General features: G+C 41.9%; 1 protein-coding gene across 1 annotated transcript; it reads right to left on the bottom strand.

The window, feature by feature from the left end:
* Positions 1-23,159, bottom strand: LOC127219125 (myosin-2). Its single transcript, XM_051180372.1, has 37 exons — positions 22,918-23,159; positions 22,675-22,818; positions 21,287-21,443; positions 20,187-20,214; positions 19,991-20,105; positions 19,794-19,886; positions 19,218-19,281; positions 19,002-19,100; positions 18,084-18,187; positions 17,525-17,663; positions 17,083-17,200; positions 16,844-17,030; positions 15,652-15,822; positions 15,254-15,563; positions 14,587-14,666; positions 13,297-13,384; positions 13,094-13,211; positions 11,332-11,592; positions 10,733-10,988; positions 8,929-9,171; positions 8,641-8,817; positions 8,413-8,558; positions 8,241-8,331; positions 7,764-8,153; positions 7,040-7,166; positions 6,003-6,121; positions 5,674-5,870; positions 4,893-5,076; positions 4,648-4,813; positions 4,422-4,546; positions 3,978-4,286; positions 3,691-3,894; positions 3,020-3,145; positions 2,762-2,932; positions 2,576-2,680; positions 2,375-2,470; positions 1-279 (listed from the first exon to the last, which is right to left on the bottom strand). The coding sequence occupies exons 1-37, from the start codon at positions 23,119-23,121 to the stop codon at positions 127-129; spliced, it is 5,865 nt and encodes a 1,954-aa protein (XP_051036329.1). The 5' UTR covers positions 23,122-23,159; the 3' UTR covers positions 1-126.
* Positions 23,160-23,703: the final 544 nt, after the last annotated feature.

Genomic DNA, 23,703 nt, shown 5'->3' on the forward strand with positions numbered 1-23,703 from the left:
TCGCTTGCAAAAGAACTTGGGTTCTTTATTTCCTTGCAATAGGATGGAATAGAATCCCATAGGGACATGACCAAAGGCTTCACATTTTGTGCCTCCCTTCAGTCAAGCCACAACCTCAGGGATTGCTCACTCTTCACTTATGATTTTCGTGTGAACTTCGCGGCTCTTCACCCGCAGCTTGTTGACCTGGGACTCGGCGATGTCAGCCCGTTCCTCAGCCTCCTCCAGCTCATGCTGGATCTTTCGGAATTTGGATAGATTTGTGTTGGACTGTTCCTCCTGAGAACAAAAACAGAATATGATAAACCCATGTTGTGATCGTTCTAAGCTCTGTAGGCTGGCAGAAACAGGACTTGGCATCAACAGAAGACTACAATCTTACCCTTTCTGAGATCTTGCTTACCATTGAAATTAACTTTAAGACTTGAGATTGGTGTCTCAAAATTATCATTCTAATTTTTTGACAAAAATAACTTTCTGAAAGGATCGTGTGTGTGTGTGTGTGTGTGTGTGTGTGTGTGTATCTGTCTGTCTGTCTGTCCGTCCATCCATCTGTCTGTCTGTTTTCATGTGTGTACGCAGACACTTCATGACCAGAAGAGGGCGGTGGATCTCCTGAAGCTGGAGCTACAAGTTGCTGCTAACTGCCTGGTATGGGTGCTGGGAACCAAACTCAGATCCTCTGGTTGACCTCTCCTGCCCCACCAACTAAAATATCTGAATGGACATATGCCATGAATAAGGCAAGGAAAAAAAGAAGGTCAGGGAAGTCGAAAACATACAAGTCAGCTGGTTAATGCTAGCTGTTAGGTGATAAATTGTTAACTAAACTTAGTTATTCCTTATCATATTAAGGATGTCTTAACAGTCATTTAAAATGCTGAAATGTCCATTAAAATTTACTATGGATTATTTTGGCACAAAGTAGCTGTTTCCTCCTGATTTAACTGTTGTATTGCCAGAGTTCCAAAAAGAGACCACTTTACATTGTAGGATTTAAGCCTATTTATCCACTGATAGGCAATTCCTTCAGCTAAGTATGGGCTTTAGTGTTGAGTGGGTTTTAGGATTTAATAATGTGTTCGTGCTGTGATTGCAGTCAGGAATAAGGCTGCCTTCATTTCTTCCCCTGTCCTCCCTTGGACAGGTTTTGGTATGAGGGTTATGCGAGCTTTGTAATGTGAATTGGAAAGCTTTGCCTCTTTTTTTCATTGCTCTTGAACAGCTTACATAGCTGGGGATTATCTGTCCCTTGAAATTTTGAAAGACCTTTCCGGACCTGGGTCCTTTTCAACAGTAATTCTGAAGTAACTTCTTCACCCAACTTGGTAACTCATGTTCTCTAGAAAAAAATTGATCAGTTTCCTTGTGATCTGAGCTCTTTGAATGGGTTTCTATAAAACACTAAAAAACACTCCTCTATGCACAAGGCATGTCTCTCTTTTTATTAGTGGTGTGCTATTTGCATTTCCTCTAATTTTCTTCATTAAGCTAGCTATAAATGTATTTGCTTTATTAATTCTCCAGAAGTGAAAAGGAATTATTAAAATGTCAAATTAGAAAATAGCATACTAAAGTCAGTTAATTTTTACCTTTAACAGAATTTCTTGCTTCCATTGGATATTAATGTATTGTTTTTAGTTTTGATTAATGCTAAAAGCTCAGAAAGCAGTGAATTAACTGTCTAAGCAGCTTTAACTGTATTCCATATATTTGTAAACGTCACATCTTCCTTGTAATTTCATTTATAATGAATAATTAACTGGTAATCATGCTTTTTTAATGTTTGTTTTAGCTCTAGTTATCTTTACTTTTATTTTGCATTTTATGTTTACAGATATTTTGCCTATATGTAGGTCTGTGAACCACTTGTTTGCATGGTGCCTATGGAGGCCAGAAGAGGGTGTCAGATCCCCTGGAACTGGAGTTACAGGTCGTTAGGGGTGCTGGGAATTGAACACAGGTCTGCCGGAAGAGTAGCCAGTCCTCTTAACTGCTGAGCCATCTCTCCAGCCCCCAAGAATTACTGTTAAGTTTGCTTGTTAATGGCTAGGTGCCTGGGGATTTCTGCTTATCTTTCTTATCTCTGTATTTCTTTGTCCCCACCAGAGCCATGGAGAACAGTTTGTATTATATCTACTTTTAGGGTTTTTTTTTGGGGGGGGGGCATTCCTTTGGAAGCTGGAGTTTTCCCTTAAAATCAAGTTATTGACACTAGAAGCAATAAGCAAAAAGTACAAAGATGTACAAAGCCCTAAAGTACAGAGTCTGTATACAGCAAACGGCTTATTTAATAAGTAAGGTAGTAAATCGAGTTAATTTAGTAGCTTTTCTAAACCAAGGACTCACTATTCTCTGTGCTAAGGATACTCACAGCCTCCTCGGCTTGTCTCTTGTAAGATTTCACTTTTGCCTGGAGTTTATCCACCAAATCCTGAAGCCTGAGAATATTTTTTCTGTCTTCTTCTGTCTGCAAGATTGTTAAGAACCACAAGGCATTACTCCCAAACACTTGCTATTACTGTGAGTTTCACACACACACATGGAGGGGAAATAGTTAAGGACCACTGCCTACCTGGTAAGTGAGCTCCTTCACTCGCCTCTCGTGTTTTCGCAAACCTTTGACAGCCTCCACATTCCGCTTCTGTTCACTCTCAACCTCGCCCTCCAGTTCACGCACCTACAAAAGAGAAGGCTCTAAAGAATTGTGTTCCATCCAGGCATTGGAAACAGGCAGAAATGGACAAACACCAGGACCCACCCTGGCCTCCAGTTTCTGGATCTGCTTCTTGCCGCCCTTCAGCGCCAGCTGCTCAGCCTCGTCTAGACGCAGCTGCAGGTCCTTCACAGTCTGCTCCATGTTCTTCTTCATGCGCTCCAGGTGGGCACTGGTGTCCTGCTCCTTCTTCAGCTCCTCCGCCATCATGGCGGCCTGGTGAGTGAATAAACAGAGTTGGTTAATGGCTGACAAGGCCCAGCAGGATTCAGATTTGCCACCTCCATCTTGTCCTCTGCTCACATCAGTGATGGCTTTCTTGGCCTTCTCCTCTGCATTTCGGGCTTCCTGTACGATGTCCTCCATCTCTCCCTGGATTTGGGAAATGTCTGTCTCTAGCTTCTTCTTGGTGTTGATGAGGCTGGTGTTCTGGTTAAAAATAAATGTTACACTTTCTTACGTTATCAAAGTACTTAGTGTTGCTTATTTCTTGAAAACATCAGATAAAAATTTCTAAGTAAAAGAAATGCTCTTCAGCATTAAAGAAATATGTTACATAGCACAGTTATACATAAAAAAAAGATAGGAATGTTGCAGAATAGTAAGCATCTTCATGTGCATTAGAAGTAGATGAAACAGCTTTATGATTTTATAATTATCATCTACCAATCAGATTATCCATGCACATAAGTAACATTACAACAGATGTTTGTAACATGCCATTTCTTCACAATAAAAATGTCAATGTTGATAGGAAGGGTGAAGAGATATGAGGATACTGTAGAGCACAGATACCCTTAAAATGTTCTAGAGAGAGAATCAATAACAACTGCTAACATAAAACAGTGAGAGATTTCTCAGTAACAGTGAAATTTGGCAGAATTTAAAACCTGGCTGTTATATAAAAAGTTCAGGCATTTATGTTTGAGATGCTTAAGCCTTTACTGCTGGGAGCTCTTTGTACAAAACCCTACCTGGGTGTGGAGGAGCTGCACGCGCTCACTGGCATCCAGCAGCTCCTGCTCTGCAATCTTCCTGCTCCTCTCTGTCTGCTCCAGTGTGGCCCGCAGCTCCTCAATCTCAGCCTGCAGCAGGTTGGCTCTGCGCTCAACCATGGCCAGCTGCTCCTTCAGGTCCTCCTGGCCCCGGAGAGCATCATCCAGGTGCAGCTGGGTGTCCTGTGCAAAACACAATCAATGAGACACCATGTCCTCAGGTCAATTCACCCCCTCATCTGGGACCATCTCTTGGTGCCACCTACCTTGAGGATACCTTGTGTGTTCCTGTAGTTTCTCAGGGCCTCAGCAGCCATGCGGTTGGAGTGATTCAGCTGGATTTCCATCTCATTGAGGTCTCCCTCCATCTTCTTCTTGATCCTGATGGCGTCATTCCTGCTCCTGATCTCTGCGTCCAGCGTGCTCTGCATGGATTCCACGACTCTGATGTGGTTTCTCTTCAGCTGGTCGATCTCCTCATCCTTCTCAGCAATCTTCCTGTCGATCTCAGACTTGACTTGGTTCAGCTCCAGCTGGATGCGCAGGATCTTTCCTTCTTCATGCTCCAGAGATGCCTTAAGGACAGCAAGGGGGGACATGAGCAAACATCAAAGAAGCTTGCTGGAGTGTTGCCTCTGTTTACACACCCCATAAGGTGTGTCCCCCATAGGGGGACTCAATTCTTCCAGAATATGTTGCTTAAACAATACCTCTGCTTCTTCTAGAGCAGCCTGAAGTTCACATTTCTCTTGTTCTACTTGTTTCTTTATTTTCTCCAGTTCATGGATACGCTTCCCTCCTTCTGCAATCTGCTCCGTGAGGTCAGAAATCTCCTCTGTTAATGGGGTGGAAAACAGGTAAGGGTGTGGTCAAAGCATGACATAGAGGAGAGATTCCTCTGAGTCATGGGTACTGGTGAGAGACAAAGGGCCTCACGCTGTAAGTTCTTATTCTCTCGCTTCAGGGTTTCTAGCTGATCCAAAGACTCCTCGTAGGCATTCTTCATCTTGAAGAGCTCAGTGCCTAGGGAGCGGGCCTCCTTCTGGGATGCCTCCAGTTCAGCATGTGTTTCCTCATATTTCTGCTTCCACTCTGCCAGGATCTGGAAAACCAAGAGCAGTGAGCTACTACGAAGGAGAGGAAAGGGTATGCAGAGCAAGGAGAAGATGCTGCAGGAATACCTTGTCGAAGTTTCTCTGCTTCTTGTCCAGGGCGGCGCAGGCCGCGTTGGTCCTTTCCACATCCAGCATGAGATCCTCCACCTCATTCTGCAGCCTCTGCTTCGTCTTCTCCAGGGAAGCACACTTGGCGTTCACAGCTTCCACGTGCTCCTCAGCTGCCTGCAGACGCTGAGCCAGCTTCTTCCTTGAAGATTACATGAAGTTTTAGGGAGAATAAACAACATTAACAAACAAAGCATCGCCACACTGAAGAATACTGAAAATTTCATATCAATTCTATTCACTCATTTAACAAAAATCGCTGGGGTCCTCTTAGTGGACAAAACAAATGCCACCTGCTTTGTGACGCTCACAAACAAGTGAAGGAAATCAATAGCAGTCGAGTCCAAAGTTTCTTAATAACACCTTTAGGATGTAAGTGCAGTCAAGAGAAATAAAACATGCTGATCACTGGACAATACCCCTAGCGATTTAGGGAAGGTCTTCCTGAGAATGCAAAATGAACTAGTGAGAGGCCTATGAAGACTGTTGCATATGGAGAGACCAGTTAGTATAGCAGCAGCAATGAATTTGGGGTACTTGGCAAAGAGCAGCAAGCTCTGCAGTTAGCAATTATCTATTATTCTTTGTTACCTTAATTGGATTTTAAGTCAGTGGGGCACGGATGTGTTCATTCTATTCAGGTATTATTACGATAGTCGGGCAAACAGAAGCTACTCTGCAATGTTGTGGCATGAATGTATAAAGTTCCTTATACATTCTCTCCCAAATGTGCACATACTTGGCCTCCTCTAGTTCCTCCGTGCGCTGGATGGCGTCAGTCTCATATTTTGTTCTCCACTGGGCCACCTCACTGTTGGCCTTGGACAGTGCCCTCTGCAGCTCTGCCTTGGATTCCTGCTCCTCCTCATACTGTTCCCGCAGCAGGTCACAGTCATGGCGGGAGGACTGCAGGGCATGGGCCAGCGCGTTCTTGGCCTACACAGAGATGGTTACACGTTCATTATGCTAGATACTTAAGTACTCAGTTCCCTTAAAGCTGATTGAACTGGGCCTTTTAGGGTCAATGCTTGGAACAAAATGCAGCCATAGTCTTAGATCAAGAATCACCTTTACTTCCTCTTCAAGCTGCCTCTTTAACTCCTCAATCTGTTGGGTAAATGCTTGCTTCCCCCTTGATAACTGAGACACCATCGCTTCCTTCTCATCAAGCTGCCGTGAAAATTCACCTGGGAGACAGAAGAAACAGCACTGCTGTCCTCTAAGTGAAGAAAGAACCCTGAAGCCCAGGTTGAGAGTTTGGATAATCAAATTACCTACTGACACTTTCAGGCTCTGTGCAAAATCTCTAGGTTTTCTAGTGGAACTTGTGTAGCAATCCAGATGACTAAATGCAGTTTAAGTTCCTTTTCCCTCTCCATAGTGAAATCTTCCTTATACAATATTATGCACAATTTGGTACTGACTGTCCAAACAAGGTCTAAAATATCTACTTCTAGAGACTCACACATGCTCCACATGTTCTCGTGTGTGTGTGTGTGTGTGTGTGTGTGTGTGTGTGTGTGTGTGTGTGTGATCCACAGTATATGTGTGAAAGGGGACAACTTGGTAGAGTCAGTTCTTTCCTCCCATCTTCACGAGGGTTCAAGAGATTGAACTCAGCTCTCCAAGCTTGGGAGGTATCACCCACTGAGCCATCCTGAGGACATCCAGAGATGATTGAGAGATGGACATGTGCATTGCTCCATTCAGAGATTTAATTCATGCTGACATAAACCAAAGGACACATAGGGCTGGGGACATAACTCATGGTAGACTACTTGCTTAGCATGTGTGAGGCCGTGGGTTTGATCCCCTGAATTGCAAAATAGGAATAGCAACAAGGAAAATTATGGGCTGAGACAGAAGCCCTGGGCTCCTGCTAGAGTGGCTTCTGATCTTAGCAACTGCTCTGTAGATAAATACTCATGGCCTCTCTGGATCAAAGCTTGAACTAGTCATGACCTTGATGCAGGATGAGCCTGAGCCTTCCGGTGAATCACCCATATTCTCATTTGCTTATATCAGGTGCTCACATTACCAAGTCATTTATTCTTAACTACCTCATCTTTATGCTCAGATACCATCGAAGATGGAGAATTAATTACCAGATTCTGTCTGCAAGCGTCCCCTCTGGGTCGTCAGATCATTGATCAGCCGCTGCTGCTCCTCCTCCTTGGATTTGAGTTCACTCACCTGGTCCTCCAGAGTGCGGCACATCTTTTCTAGGTTTCCCTAAAAGAGAGACAGAGACAGAGAGAATGAGAGAGAGAGAGAGAGAGAGGAATCAGGATGCTCTAGGACAGTAACCACTGTTATAACTAACTTTTCTGCAAAGGAAAATATATTGGTTTAAACAACTAGTCAAATTATCTTATAAATTATATAACGTAGACAATGTCTTTCCTTTTATTGAAGTAAAATTATAACACTATGTGTAATAGTAATATAAAATTTGAAGATTAGGTTCTGATTTTATGATTCTATAAGAATTATATGGCCTGTTCTATAAGAGGATATAAAAACTACTTCACTGTTTTTACCTATACTGGACCATTGTTATATAATAAAAACATATAAGAGACCTGTTCTATCCAGCTGGAAAACCTGGAAAACACAGGTGACTTGTGCTCAAGTCACCTATTACCACTGTGATACTCTGATATGCTTGCCTTCTTTAAATCCCATGTCTTGATATGTAAAAAGTTGTGTCATTTCTCACATTTTTGTATTACTGCAAATAACAAGTGGCTTAATATATATGAAGTGTCCTGTGCAAACTGATGTATCCATATGGATTAGCATCATTAATATCAATTCCCAACCATATACCTTGGCCTTAGATACTGTCTCTACATTGCTGGCGAGGTCATCGATCTCCATCTTCATCTCGCTCTTCTCCTTCTCCAGCTTCTGCTTGACCCTCTGCAGGTTGTCAATCTGTTCCCCAAGCTCTGCCACACTGTCTGCATGCTTCTTCCTCAGGGTGGCTGCTGTGGCTTCATGCTGCAGGGTGGCCTCCTCCAGGTCCCTGCGCATCTTCTGGAACTCAGCCTCTCTCTTCTTGTTCATCTCGATCTGGGCAGATGTGGCCCCACCGGCTTCTTCCAGTCTCTCGCTGATCTCCTCCAGTTCCCGGGAGAGGTCAGAGCGCTGCTTCTCTGCTTTGGCCCTGGAGGCCCGCTCTGCCTCGATTTCCTCCTCCAGTTCCTCAATGCGGGCCTGGGGGTGGCAGAAAGTACAGACTCAGCTTCTTGGGTCAATCACATTTTTCTTGATGAGTTAGATTGATGGAAGCCATTTACTTACTTGCAACTCCTTGATCTTCTTCTGCAGTTGAATGCCAACCGCCTGCTCATCTTCAATCTTGCTCTGCAGATTGCTCATCTCAAACTCTTTCCTTAAAGAAGAAACACAAGATAGAAATCCTGTTCATCACCAACACTGGAAGTAAAACCCTAAGCAGTTCTTTTGTGCTTACTTTTTGAGTCTTTCATCAAGCTGCTGTTTCTCATTTTCAATATCCATTATGGACTCCTGGGCTAACTTCAAGTCACCCTCAAGTTTCCTCTTGGCTCTTTCCAGGTCCATGCGAAGTTTCTTTTCTTGTTCCAAGGATCCCTCAAGCTAAGTGAATATAGTGTTTTGTCAGAAGGAATACATAGTTTCCTTTAGAAGGAAATCGTTCCCTTGATAATACACAGCTTACATCATCTACTTGCTGCTCAAGCTTGATTTTGGCCTTGGTCAGGGTGTTGACTTTGTCCTCCTCTGCCTGCAGGTCATCCAGGGTCTGCTGGTGGGCCTCTTGGAGGGCCTTCTTCTCCTTGGTCAGCTTGGCGATGGTTTCGTCCAGGCCTGCCATCTCCTCCGTGAGGTTTTTCACCTTAGGAAGCAAACATGCTTTGCATTACATGTAATGTTTCAATAGGTTTGCTCTTATATTTTACTTCATAATTTTAAAGATTCATAAACTTTCCGTGTATATATCTCATACCTTATTCTCAGTGGCATGCTTCTCCTTCTCAACCTTGGCCAGTGTCAGCTCAAGGTCGTCGATGTCTTTCTTCAGCTCTGAGCACTCGTCCTCCAGCTTCCTCTTCTTGGCCGTCAGCTCAGCGTTGATTTCCTCTTCATCCTCAGCTCTCTCTGTCACCTCTTTGATTTTGGCCTCCAGCTGGATTTTGGTTTTGATCAGCTGGTCACATCTTTCCTCTGCATCAGCCAAGCCTTCAGCTTCCTGGAATTGGCAATACAATCAAAATTAGGAAGAAAAAATCAACTCTATTTCTATGCTAACACTTTAACTTCCTTGACTTGGCCTATTGGGTTTCTTATGTTCACTTATTTATGTTTTCAAGGACTTTTGCTTCATAAACCACTTACTGTGTGCAATGCATTTTACATTTTTGGAAAAACAAACTATGTTGTTTTCCTTTATGACAGTGTGTTTTACAATAGATGAGAACACCTATCTCTCAAAGGCCACATTAATTTAAAACATAATTCATAATAATAGACATCAAACACATTTGCTCCTTGATGCTTTCATGAAATTAGTTTTCAAGTTGGCCCTTGAGAGATCGATAGGTATGGAGTGTGTAGAAATCAGGTTATAGCAGAAACAGCAGGAGACAGGTGGGGAAACATTTGTGCAGGGAAAGTGCAAGTTGCTAGAGATGCTGATTTTTTTTTTCTTTGTGGTACTGGAGAATGGTCCCATTGAAGATGCCCTGAATCCAAGCTGCAATGTAAAGTATTAAAATTTCTCACAAGGAAATTAAGGAGAATTGGAATTAATGAGAAACATGGATTATATATAATATATATATGTGTGTATATATATATATTCACATGTATGTATATATATTCATTTATATGCTAATGATCCTCTGCCATCATCCTTTGATTGCCTAAGAGACTGTGATGTGCTCCATGTCATAAACTTAGCTGTGTAGACAGGATCTGAGAAACTATCTGGGGAGAATAAGAAGGAGTTGGATGCAGATTTGAAGTAAGCAGAGAGAAGGCCCCTTCTGTAAGCCTGCAGAAGTTATTACACTGCCCCAACTTAACAGAAGAGACCAATCTTAACAGAAAGCATGTATTCCCTGTGATGAGTAAAGTTTAACCCAAACAGTTTCATACATTACATTTTCAGTTCAATGGAGGTATTTCTAAAAATGGCTGACCCAGAAGTGAGTAGTTAGTAAATTTGGTGGAATAAAGGTTGGAAGAAGACACACCAGATTAGATGCTAAGATTGAATTGTAGGTGTGGTATAATAGGCCTCTGCCCATGGAGATGGAAATAATAACATGATGAGGGTTGTACTTCCATTCAACAATAACATGCATGAATTTTTCTTATATCAACAATAAACACTAATTCAGTATAGTCTGGTGTAGAACACTGTCACCCATCAGCTGATCAAATGGTAATGTGAGGCCAGTGGATGTCAAGATGTTGTTTATAGAAGATTTAAAGGAAAAAAATTTTTCTCCCTGTTATCTTCCCATTAATGTATTATTTGGGATTGGTTTATGTTAATCACTTTTGAGGACTGTTACAAGCTGAAAAGAAGCCACAATTTCTGTAGATTGATGAAATGGTGTAGACTGGTCATTGTCACAGCACTGGTTTGGCTGTGTTTATTGGCCTGTGAGAGAAATGTGGTCATTGGACTCTAACCATCTCTCTACAATGCGTGTCTCCCTGTCATTTATACATCTCATTTATCATAGCCAGCGCGCCAACACTTTATCCTGATTAGTGATACTAAGGCTAGAGCTCCAACTTACAGCCTGAACTTGGAGTTGCAAGTCATTTTTTTCTTTCAACAGTGACACCATCTTTTCTTCCAGTTCTTTCCTCTTTGCCTCCGACTTGGCAAGTTCATCTTTGGTTTTCTGGAACTCTTCCTTCATGGTGGCCATCTCCTTCTCAGTCTCTGCGCTCTTCAACAGGGGCTTGATCTTGAAGAAGAGCTTCATCCAGGGCCAGTGTTTAACATTCATGAAGGCACGAATGTTGTACTGGATGCAGAAGATAGACTCCCTGAAATGCAGTGGTAACTAATTAGATATTGTGTGGATGATGAAGTAAGTGAGAGTAAATCTCTGGAGTGATGGTTAAAGGTTTTATCCCCCTCCATCCCACCTCATTCTTCACTTGCATACAACCTTGCAGATTAGAAAAGTTATATTTTATGGTGATGGTCAAGAACTCATAGCTGTCTATTTCTCTACATGATTGCATCTCAAACTTGGACATGGTTAAGAATCACCAGCAGAGATTATTAAATATATTGACTCTTGAATTTGACTTCAAGAAATTCAGCCAGCCACCTTGAGTGTATTTTTGAAGACACAAGATGTAAATCAACTGTGCATTTTTATACCTTCTCTCCACCATCTTCTGGTACTCCACTCTTGCCAAGAACCCTCTGCACATGGCCTGGGTTCGTGTAATCAGCTGGGCCAACTTGTCATCTCTCATCTCCTCTAGGAGCCCCAGAAGACCAGCTTTGAAGAAGACCTTGGTGTGACCAAACTTATACTGAGTGTGGTCAATGTCGATGGAGCCAAGGAGCTTCTCAGAAGCCTTCTTGCTATCGATGAATTGTCCCTCAGGGATGGCACTTGCGTTTAACACCTTGTATCTGTTAATATAGTTGTAGCTTGTAAAGATTTGTTTCGCAAACAGTAGTCAAATTCCAGATGATTTATTTAAAAATCAAAGTTTTTAAAATTATTATTCTTTGTCCACAGACAGATGTTATTTGCATAGTTTTTCAACCTATTGACTATATATTTTTAATCCCTTGTGCCCCTGCCACCTCTCTATTCTAGCCAGAGTTTCTCTGCATATAGCCATGGCTGCCCTGGAACTCACTCTGTAGACTACATTGGTTCCAAAGACACAGAGATGCACACACCTCTGCCTCCTGGGTGCAGGGATTAAAGGTGTACACTGCCATACCTGTCAGTTCCTTCTTTTTTGTCTTTTTATTAGACTATATCCTCAAGGATCATATAATTTTGTTTACATTTAAAAGTAGGTGACCTATGCAATATAATGTGTTATCTTTGATAGATTTGCTTTAATGAAAGATCACAATTCCAAGAAGTCTGCTTTTTAATTAATAAATGTAGCAACACTATTAAGTAAAAAAAAATCCATGAATTTGAGAATGAAAAGGGAGGAGGAACATGGGAGGAGTTGGAGGGAGGAAAGGGGGGAAATGTAATTATATTTTAATAATAAAAAATAATGAGGAATATAGCAGATGATGTTTTAGGTTTCAGAAGTGATCCCATTGGCCTAAAGATCAAACCTTGGATACCCTTTGATCGTGAGCAATGCTAGTCTTTGTCAACCTGCTCTAGACTCAGAGGAGGCCCGTGCCTCCTTGCAGTTGCTACCCAGAACTCTGTATTGATTCTCAAGATCAGCTTATCAGGGAGGAGAAAAGAGATCCAGCTAAGGAGTTGTCACCATGACATGCCCCCTCTTATTCTGGTGGATACTGGGGAAGCTCATCTGTGAGAAAACTGAACTCAAACAAATCAAGAAGGTGACCTACTTGTAGCTAGCTCTCCATGTGACATCCCAACCCAGTGACTTTTAGCTTTGACTTCAAGTGAGTATTTTGATCTCTCTGAACCCTACTTCATTTGGCGATCATAGTAGTTCTTATTTCAACTGTGTGGTGGGGAGGGCTAAATGGGATTAAGTAATGAAAAGGGTAACTCTCCTAATTACTGAAGCCAGGGTACATTATCCATGAGCCTTAGTAAATCTAGTGAACATTTTACACAGTGCTTAACAATAGTATCTTTTTTTTCTTTTGGTTTTTCAAGATAAGCTTTCCTTGAGTAGCTCTGGCTATCCTGGAACTAGCTCTGTAGAGCTGGCCTGGAACTCAGAGATCTGTCTACCCATGCCTCCCAAGTGCTGGGATTAAAGGCATGTGCCAGCACTGCCAGGCTCACATAGTATCTTTGTAAAGTGTTGTAAAGTGGGTTGTTTTGTGGCAAATTAAAACAAAACAAACAAACAAAAAGCATTAAATAGAGGCACACTTTCACTAAATTGCTTTGCTTACATCAAACTTGTTTATACTAAACATCAAAGACACATCATAATGAGGAGAGCCTGACCTCTGCTTGAAGTCTGCATAGAGGATTCTGCTGGGGAACCCCTTCCGGCAGATGCGGATGCCTTCTAGTACACCGTTACACCTCAGCTGGTGCAGGACCAGTTCATGCTCCATGGCACCTGGAAATACATGCTTATTTCACACAGAACACAACAAAGGAGAGATTGCAGCCATGCTTTTTGCTTTCACTCTGGAGTTTCTTACCAGGAGTCTTGGTTTCATTGGGGATGATACACCTCACGAAATGGGGGTGGGTGCTCCTGAGGTTTGTCATCAACTTGTTCAAATTCTCCTGTAGGATCAGGAAACCATTGTCAGGCTATCAGCAAAGGGATGAGCAGTCGGTGATGTCTGTAAAATCAACCTGTGCCTTGGGTTGACTGACTACATAACATATTTAATATGTGATTGTTTTATATGTGTGTGTACATGCATGTATAGCACATTTTTGGAGCTTTAGGCCAACCTTGGATGTCACTTCATAGGTGCCTATGGGTGAGACAGGGTCTCTCGTTGGACTAGATCTTTGGTAGGATAGCAGGTGTACACCACCATACGGTTTTTTGTTGTTGTTTTGTTTTATTTTTTAAGGTGGGTTTTGGCAATCTGAACTCAGACCACCACACCTGCAAGACAAGTACTTCACTGACTAAGCTCCCTGCCATTGGCACAGGAAGACCAGGCTCCAATCAAAGAAGACTTTTATTGCTTCTGCTGAGATGTAATCTCGTCCTCAGTATTCTTGTTGGCAGAAGCCTGGCATGTGCTCTTTTTCACATCAGCATTATCCTGATTTCCTCCCTGATCTTCGGCCACTCAAACATGTATTTACCTATTAGACGGTACCTCTATCTTTTACTAAACTATGGTTCTTCAATAAGGAACGCAGTCCTGCACCATATTTGGACCTTGCACAATGTTTGCAGCTCCATAGACAAGGAAATAGCTTTATATAACTTGGTGTTGACAAGTGATTGGATCAATGGCAACAATATCATATTAGCTTCTTTGTAGATTAGCTGTTAAGTTGCATTAATCTTATTTGTTTTGATGTTGGTTTAGTTTGGTTTACTTTTGGGTTTGCTGTCTTTATTCTCACAATGTATCCTAGACTGTTTTCAAATTGTTAGTCTTCCTGATTCTGCCTCTCAAGTCCAGGATTACAGGAGCACAACACCACAATGGACAGTTTCCTTAGTCTTACTGATGTTTTCTCACTTTCCTTAGATGGCTTTGGTCCTTGTTACCCAACTAGATTATGAATGACGGATCATTAAGTTCTGTAATAAAATATCCTAAGAGATACCCTTCATTCTGTGATGGCTTGGCATGAAAGGGGAGATAAGATAATGTCTAAATGACTTAAATCTCTCCCATTTCATATTAACGGAAGCTGTACATGTCAGCCCTTTTCTAGTGTCTCCTGGAAAATGTGGTCTCATTTTCTGAAGCTAAATTCCTAAGGTAATTGGAAGTGTTAGAGTCAATTCTTACTCTGAACAGGGCAGACACAGTCTGGAAAGAAGATCCCTTCTTCTTAGCACCTTTCTTGGCAGCCCCACCGCCACTGGCCTCTGAAGAAGGAAAAGATAGCATCATTCAAATACAGGGGGCTCCATTCTGCTGATTTCTGTGCTTTCAGTGCTCAAGCGGACTTCCCCCAGCCTAAGAGCTTCTTCCCACTGCATAGACCCTCTTGGAACCTTGATTTTTCAACTAAGTTCACACCCACTTTTCTGAGATCCATTATCTATGTGGCAGTGATATGAACAGCAGCCACCTAACCATGAAGAGTTGGAACTTTTGATATTGATGCTGGGCACACAGTGACTTCAAAAATCATCAGTAGAAGCTAGCACTGAAAGGCAGAAGTTGGTCACTTTAATGTCCTCCATAGCCCCAGATGCTTCACATTCAATAGAGTAAGAAACGAGGAAAGAATTGCAGAAAACCAGGCTTTTCATTGCTTGAGAGCCTGGTAATTCTTTTCTGGCCATTGTGATAAGTTCCCTGTCATTAGGAATGGAAGCCACCAGTGTAGCCTACAACTCAAGGAACAAGGGTTTGGCATGCCACCCTTCTGCTGAGGCTTTCTTCGGCCTCAGGATAATAGTTCAGCTGTAATATTCACAGAAAGTTGAGGCTTGGATTCCTTCCTCACCTGCTTCAGCAGTTTGAGCTCCAGAGAAGAGGTAAGCTAGAGTTTTCACTGAAGACTTCTGGTACAGCCCCACTACTGTCTCATTCAGGGGGTCCTTGTTCTTGTCCAGCCAGCCGGTGATGTTGTAGTCCACAGTGCCCGCATAGTGAATGAGGGAGAAGTGGGCTTCAGCCTTGCCTTTGACCACCTTAGGCTTCTGGAAGTTGGCTGACTTCCCAAGATGCTGTTCATACAGCTTGTTCTTGAAGGAGGTGTCTGTTGCCTTGGGGAACATGCACTCCTCTTCCAGGATGGAGAAGATGCCCATTGGCTGGATTGAAGGTGAGGCAAAGGCATCTGGGTAAATAGAAACAGCAGAGCATATGGGAAGGGGGCTCAGAGCAGACGGAATAGGATACCTTCTCAATGAGCTCGATGCAGGCAGCCAGGTCCATCCCGAAGTCGATGAAGGTCCACTCGATGCCCTCCTTCTTGTACTCCTCCTGCTCTAGCACGAACATGTGGTGGTTGAAAAACTGTTGCAGTTTCTCATTGGTGAAGTTGATGCACAGCTGCTCCAGGCTGTTGAACTAAATAAGTAGATAAGCTTATTTCTCTCTGAAATTAACTGGGCATTTTTTTTTTTGCAATAATTTTTAGATAGTGTAATACAAAACAAAGAAGTATGGAAGGTTTGAGGCAAGTGGAAGTCACTATGTTACTATTATATACAAAGTCTTAAATCGGCATTAATACTCTTTTCTTGAATTTGCTTAAATTTATACATCTTTTCCTGAGTTTCTACTTAATCTCCCTGTGTTTATTCCAGTTACCCCCCTGTGTCTTCCAGAGGCCTCATATGAAAGCAGATTCTAAATCTATAAGAAGCTGGTTCAGAGCCTGATTTGCAGGAACGCCATAATGGTCACAATTTCAAGTGACTAACAATTGTTGTTTAGTGTGAAATAAAAACAACAAACAAGACACAAAGGATCACATATTGCATAATGGCATACTTTTATATCTTTCAAAACTCTACCAAATGTCAAATGAACTAGATATACTTAGTAGAATTGAATGCTTTTCCACATTTTCTGTTAAAGCCAAGTTTTATTGTAATAATCAGAAAAAGATAAACTTTTAAAAAGCTATGAGCAGGGAAATGTATTTCATGATCAAATAGAATTTTTTATTTCATGATATTATATTAACAAGCATTAACTTTTAATTGCATTTAATTAATGATGATTCTAAATTATTAAGCCTTTATCAGCCTTTATTATCTCCCTGAGTATTTCTCAGTGTTTTCTGCACTGTATACTCAGAGCGTATTATGGGTTACTAACTTTCACTGTGCTAGTTAATGTCAGATTTCTTTATATCTAGGGGTTCCTAGAGCCCCTCCCTATCGACATTCAAACTCCTTCCATCCTGCTATGAATTGATGCATCCTCATTAAATTCATTGTTTTTCATTTGCTACAGAAAATGACTAGTGGTTGGCAAGAAAATCTCCTTATAACAGAAGATGATAAGAAAGGGTTCTAATACTCAGAATTTCTTAGTAATATAGCCATTGCTCTAAAGGTGCTCTATTGATCAAGCAACTCACGTCAAAGATCTCAAAGCCAGCGATGTCCAGGACCCCGATAAAGTACTGCCTGGGCTGCTTGGTGTCCAGCTGCTGGTTGATGCGGGTAACCATCCACAGGAACATCTTCTCATACATGGCCTTAGCCAGGGCACCCACTGCATTGGTCACCTGGAAAGATGAAGACAGAATTCTTGAAGTTACATGCAGAATGTACAATTCTTTCATCCCTTGTGGTGGTTTTTAATTATAAGCTTACCTGCTCTACAGTCTGGCCCTTGGTGACATACTCGTTGCCAACCTTGACCCTGGGGTAGCAGAGGGCTTTGAGCAGGTCAGCAGAGTTCAGACCCTGAAGGTAGGCAGCCTTGTCAGCAACTAAAGGGAAAGGTGGTACAATGGTATTAAGGCCAAAAGAAGCCCATTTTCTTTAAAAAACAAAACAAAACAAAAAACATGTAGTTTTCATTCATGTTTTCAGTATTTTCAGTACACTTTTAATAGTCTTGCACATGTTCTCACTGAGTTCAAGACCTTGACTACCAAAAATTATGTTCATGCTTCACACAGTGTATTATTTAAGTGCTCTTAAAGCTCTGATCTAAAATGTGAGTTTGCCTTCTTAGGAAAATTCAGAATAGCACATCATAAGGACCCAAGTTTCAAATGAAGCACGAAGTGAGGTGGAAGACGCAGCTGTACCTTCGGTGCCATCTGGCTCAGCTTGCTCCTCACGCTGTTTCTGCTTGAACTTCATGTTCCCATAATGCATCACGGCTCCCGTGAGCTTATAGATGGAGACCTTTTCTTCATTAGTAAAGCCCAAAATGTCAATAGCACTCTGCCAACAATATCAAGATGATAACTGTTAGGATATGATCTGATATTCATAGTTCATGTTCCCATCCCTCACTAGCTGGCCACACTGAGGAAACCACACCAGCACTACTGGAGGGAAGGGCGTGGGGAGGGTGCTTACTGGGGCAATGATGTTACGGTGTGAGTCACCTCACGAGTCAAAAGGAAGCTTAAGAGAATACCTGGTTAAACCTCAGCACTTATTACTTCGAAGTTATTGCGGACTTTAGCAAAATCTGAGGTGATAAATTGTAAAAGCCTCTTCAGGGGCAGCATCTAACCCCAGGGGTCCTGTGTTTGCTTAGCACCCTTCACTCTTCCTTTGCTGTTTCTCCTGGGGACTATGCATAGTGAGCCACACCTCTGATGCTGCACAGCAAGCATTGCTCTGTGCTCTACTTACGTCTGTGGCCATCAATTCCTCCTGGTCATCAATGCTGGCCACACTGATCTCCCCTTGGCTGACAAATGGGTAATCATATGGGTTTGTGGTGATCAGTAACATTTCTAAGTACATGGAAGAGAGCAAAGATGAGCACAGTCACAGTCTTCATCAAATCAAGAGGTTTTCAGACAGACGAGGAGGCCACTACATGATAAGAGGGTGAAAGATGACTGATGGATACTAAAGACCTTGAAGGTGATGCCATGACATTCTCTGACACTGCCTACTGTTTAAACATTGCTACAATGTAACAAATGGTATGCATGTATGACATTTTCAAAGATTCCCTTATACTAGTGTAGTCTTTCTGGAGGTGAGTATTGAAAAATCAGAAATTAAAGCAAACTAAATCCTTAAAGGGGAAAGGACACTATTAAGTCAAAGTTTTGCCTATCACTAGTGTAGAGCACTATGAAACCATCCACAATGCTGTGGAGCAATATTAACATTATATGAAGAAAACTATAACAGTCAGTAAATATATATAAATTACAAAAGTGTAACCATAACTTCAACTGTGTAAACTGCATGCATTTATCTATACATAATTATAAGTATAGAAGGTGAATAGAATGTTTATCTAAGTGTTATTTCATAGTAAAATTGGAGATGGTTTTTCACTTTTCTTTTGCTTTTTAAAAAAATTTTATGATAAGCAAATACAAAATTTAACCAACTTACTAAGCTTCCTTTTTTTTTTTTTTGATACTAGGGGCTGAGCTTGAGCTCAGCTCTGAGCTATATAATCAATCCTGTAAAGCTATTTTTAATGAAATTTAAAAAAAAACTCAACAAAATTCAGACATGGTGTATCAGGGTGGGCACTGGCAGGCGTGGTATGGTGACTTTGGAAAGGAATTGGCTGACATTCCTTACCAATCAGCTCAGGCTTCTTGTTGGATGTGATCTGATAGAAAATATGGTAGCTTCTTTCCGCCTTGAGCTGGAAAGTGACTCGGGACTTCTCTAGCAGGTCTAGAAGAAAGCAGATCACAAGTAATAAAGCTGTAAAAGTTGACATGACATGCGGGTTTAATTTCCAGCAATGTTAGCAGTCCTGAGAACAGAATGGCACTACAGATGAGCACTCACATGTCTCAATGTCAGCGGATGCCAGTTTCCCCGTAGTGCCAAAGTGGATTCTGATGAATTTACCCTTGAAAGGAAAACCAACATGTCTACTTTGTTTTCAACAATATCGAATCATTGAAAAATGTTCAAAACACTTGCAACAATACTGCTTTAATTTTAAACCGTGCCAGAGACTATTGACAACAGAAATAAAATGCCTGTCTTCTGTCCTACAAGTAGAAGGATTTTTTTATCTTTGATTTAGGAATTTAAGAGGTGATGCTGTGTTTAGTTAGCTTGGATTAGTTATCCCACAGTGTATAAATATATTAAAATATCCCATTGTTTCCCCTAAATATATGCCATTATTGTCAATTAAAATTACAAATAAAGCAATTTACAGTGTAAATAATAATAATATGAAAAAATTCCAAAAATGTCACACGTCCTTTAGACCTCAGTTTTTTGATTTGTGAAATTGGCCCAGGAAAACTACAGTATAATATATAGTGAATGAAAGAGTCAAGGACTACATTACAGACATCCCACAGATTTCGGCCAATGGACAGTGCCCATCACAGTGTACAAGATACTCACAAAACGAGAGGAGTTGTCATTCCTCACAGTCTTGGCGTTGCCAAAGGCCTCCAGCAGGGGGTTGGCACTGATGATTTGATCTTCCAGGGTCCCCTGCAAGGGAAAGGCCAGTCCTCACATCTCAGGCTCAGGACTTTCTTGTCGGAGATCCCCCAACAGAGCCTGGACTGGACTCCGACTATGACAGTCAGGCCCACCTGCATTTTGCCAGAAGGCGCCTCCTCCTTTTTCTTGTCCCCAGTGACTGCAATTGTTGCAAAGTACTGGATGACACGCTTCGTGTTCACAGTCTTCCCGGCCCCGGATTCTCCACTGTCAAACAGAAACAATCAGAATAGACTCCACATCTAGCCACTTCCACAGCCATGAAAAGGAGCATGTAAACCTACTTACGTGATCAGGATTGACTGATTTTCTCGGTCTACAAAAAAATAATTGCAGGCACTTAATGTCGTTCCTAACCCCCATTGTAAATGGCTAGAATAGTCTAAGGGCACGAAATGTCTATGTCTCAGCTTAGCAGCCTTAGGGCCTGGTGTACACTTGCCTAACATCTTTCCAGTTTGTACCTTGTCTGCTCCCCTACTTAGCACACATGTACCCGTTTATATCAAATACCACCACTCTTACGTCTTCCCAGAACATTTCATGGGTGGAAGTGGGGGAGATTTTATTATGAAGAAAATGCTTAGAAAACTTGGTACAGGGGTGACTACATGGCAACATTGCTCTGAAGCACAAGGTTTTCTTTCCAATACTCTACCACTAAATCAGTACCTAAACTAGACCTGGCTTTTCCATCCCCTTTTGATGACAGTTATAGTTAGTGATGCATTCATGGTGAGCAAAAGGCCTAATGAGCCTCGGACATTGGAAATATTTTGATGTATGAGGAGTAATAAGGGGTGCAGGTGGAAGCTTTGACAATATAGAGGTTTCATCATAATTTTAAGGGGAAGCAAGAGCTTGTTTTGATGCTTTACTGTGCCCAATGAATTCTCCGGGCCATTCCCCAAGGGACCACAAGTACATAAGATCAACTTAGCTGAGCAAAACACCAGAAAGGTAGAGTCACAGCATAATATCCTAACAGCAGATACTCCTTGAAATCTGACCGGTTGTTTCTGTCAGAGGCAGTAGTACCCGGTGTACTGTTGGTTATAATCTATGATGCCAAGGAGACAACCGCAGAAGCAGTTTATTCTCCTACTTCTTGCTCTACTGGTAATAGAGAACCAGTCTGTATGCATGACTGTGTCTATGTGTGCATGTGCGAATATCTACATGAGGGTGTTTGTATTTTTTGTGTCCATATGTCTCACCACAAGTAACCTCTGTTGACATTTAAACATTAGAGAGCTCATAAGCCATGCTATAATATCTCACACGAGACTCTGAGAAAAAGGGTCATCTCAAGTGGTGTGATGTAATTGATTTGAAACTCTCTCTGCAGGGAAAAGATTAGACACATGCAAAATCGTCAAGCCACTCACCTGTCAGCATGAACTGGTAGGCATTGTCAGAGATGGAGAAGATGTGGGGCGGGGCCTCCTGGCGCTTTTTGCCTCGGTAGGCTGCCACCACCTCCGGGTTGTACACCGGCAGCCACTTGTAGGGGTTGACAGTGACGCAGAAGAGGCCCGAGTAGGTCTGTGTAAGGAATGAGAGAATGACTAGCAACTCACTTAGTTAGGTCCTAATGAAAAGAAGCACTTTCTATGAGTACATTTCATCCTGGAATCAGCATGGAAACCAATGGGTGATAGAGCAACATCTCTGAGGGGAATGACCAATCCAGAGTTCCTAGTATTTCCCTTGGTTTTCGCCAAAGTCATGTCTGTCCATTTGTTTTAAAGTGTGAACTTTTAAAATATGAAACATTTTTATTGTTTAAAAGAAATGGGAATATATTTCTTTTGCAGAATTGAGACAATTCAAATGTATAAGAACATAAATTTGAACATGAATGTATTCAACAATAAGGGCTGATTGGGGACTTTGGAACATTTTAAGACAACATGATGAAAGCCCTTCAAAAATAAATGGGACAGTATGTAGATGTAGCAGCATTGGGAAGCACTGTAAAATATTTCTGAGTTATAGAGTGACAGCGAACAAATAAATGCATCATGATTACAATGCAGAGATTTAAAAGATGACTATCAACTGGTTAAGGACTGGCACCAGCCAATTAAAGTGGCTGTGGAGCATAAACATCTGACCTGTGTGGATGTTGCCCAGCTGAATGTCAGTACCAGCTAAACTGTGTGAAAATATGAATATACAATATGTGATATTCAAATGTTTATTGGATATGTATTATGTGTCAGGACCCTGCAAGGAAGTCAGACTAAAACATAAATAAGATGGCATCCACTGAGAAATTCCCAGGCAACACAGGAGATGAGGAAGTTAATGAATGACCAGAATAAAACACAGTCAATGTGAATGCAGGAATAGGAACAGCAGGCCAGAGTATTCAAGGCTGCCTGGAGACCCTGGAAGGAGTTCAAGGATGACAGGACCTGAACAAATTGTTGATTCATGGGGAGAGTGAAATTTGATCCCTAAAAACTCCATTTTTAAATGTTATAGTATGTTTATCTTTTCCTTCATTGAGATAATTTGACAACAGCATTAAAGAGGGAAAAAGAAGGCATGAGCATGTGTCTGTGGGAAAGCCAGACAGCAAGGACTGTGGCTTTCCCTTGGGAAAGAAGGTCGTGTTGCATTCAGGATGTATCTTACAGTCTTACAGCCACAACAATAACTAATAATTCTACTAGTGACTTAAAGTGACACATCTGTGCATCAGTGTGAGTGATACTCTGCTAGGACACATGATGCTGACAGTAAAGACCCCCAGTGGAGGGACACTCACGTAGATCATCCAGGCTGCATAACGCTCTTTGAGGTTGTACAGCACAGCGGGCTCGTGCAGGTGAGTCATCATGGCCATGTCCTCGATCTTGTCATACTTGGGTGGATTCATGGGGAAAACTTGGTCTTCCTTCACTGTCAGGGTCTGGTAAACAGGAAATATAACTATTGGTGTCAAGCAAGTGAACAAACCTTCAAACGCAGCGGAATGAGACAGGTACAACATGGCAGGCTTTCTGCTTACCGCTCCCCCTTCGGTTTTCACGGTCACTTTCCCTGGCTCTTTGCTCTGAATGGTTCCTTTGACGAAGGATTCCTTGGGCTCCGCCACAAAGACAGATGTTTTAGCATCAAAAGGCCTATTTTGGGCCTCGATTCGCTCCTTTTCAGACTTTCGGAGGTAAGGAGCAGCCTCCCCGAAAACAGCCATCTCCGCGTCGGAACTCATGGCTGCTGAACTCACAAACGCTAAAGGAGATTAAAAACAAACAACAACAAAATACAGTCTGCACTGCCTGGTATACCAACAGATTTATTATTATTATTATTATTATTATTATTATTATTATTATTATATTATTTGACCTGCATGAGTAGCTTCCCTGTATTATGTATGTATGTACATATGCATGCATGCATGTAATTGTAATGCTCACTCTGTGTGTGCCTGGTACCTGCAGAAGCCAGAAGAGAGTGTCAGATCCCCTGGAATTGGAGTTACAGATGATTGTGAGGCACCATGTGGGTTCTGGGAACTGAACTCAGGTCTTCAACAAGAGTACCCACCGAGCCTTTCTCCAGCCCAACCAGCAGATCTTTATAGTGTCTATCACAGGGGTCCAGCTGCAAATTACACTAGGCGGTTCTACTGCTACCAGGCTGCAGTTACTGCAGCAAACATCACAAGAACAAAAAGGCATGTGGTTGCAGTGCTGTGTGCTCCGGGCTTGACATCTAGCATCTCCCATCCTCTGAGACAGGCATCCTAGTTAGGGAACTGGGTTATAGGTAGAGTGATGCTGTCAAAGAC

This window comes from Phodopus roborovskii, unplaced genomic scaffold (genome assembly GCF_943737965.1).
Source record: "Phodopus roborovskii unplaced genomic scaffold, PHOROB, whole genome shotgun sequence".
NCBI classification, from domain to species: domain Eukaryota; kingdom Metazoa; phylum Chordata; class Mammalia; order Rodentia; family Cricetidae; genus Phodopus; species Phodopus roborovskii.

Excerpts from the sequence above, each read along its gene's own strand:
- LOC127219125 (XM_051180372.1), bottom strand. The coding sequence starts at position 23,121 with ATGAGTTCCGACGCGGAGATGGCTGTTTTCGGGGAGGCTGCTCCTTAC. Across the intron at positions 19,887-19,990 it reads CGCCTTCTGGCAAAATGCAG|GGGACCCTGGAAGATCAAAT; the intron begins GTGGGCCTGACT and ends TTTCCCTTGCAG. Across the intron at positions 9,172-10,732 it reads TGCAACTCCAAGTTCAGGCT|GAAGCTGAAGGCTTGGCTGA; the intron begins GTAAGTTGGAGC and ends TGCCAATTCCAG.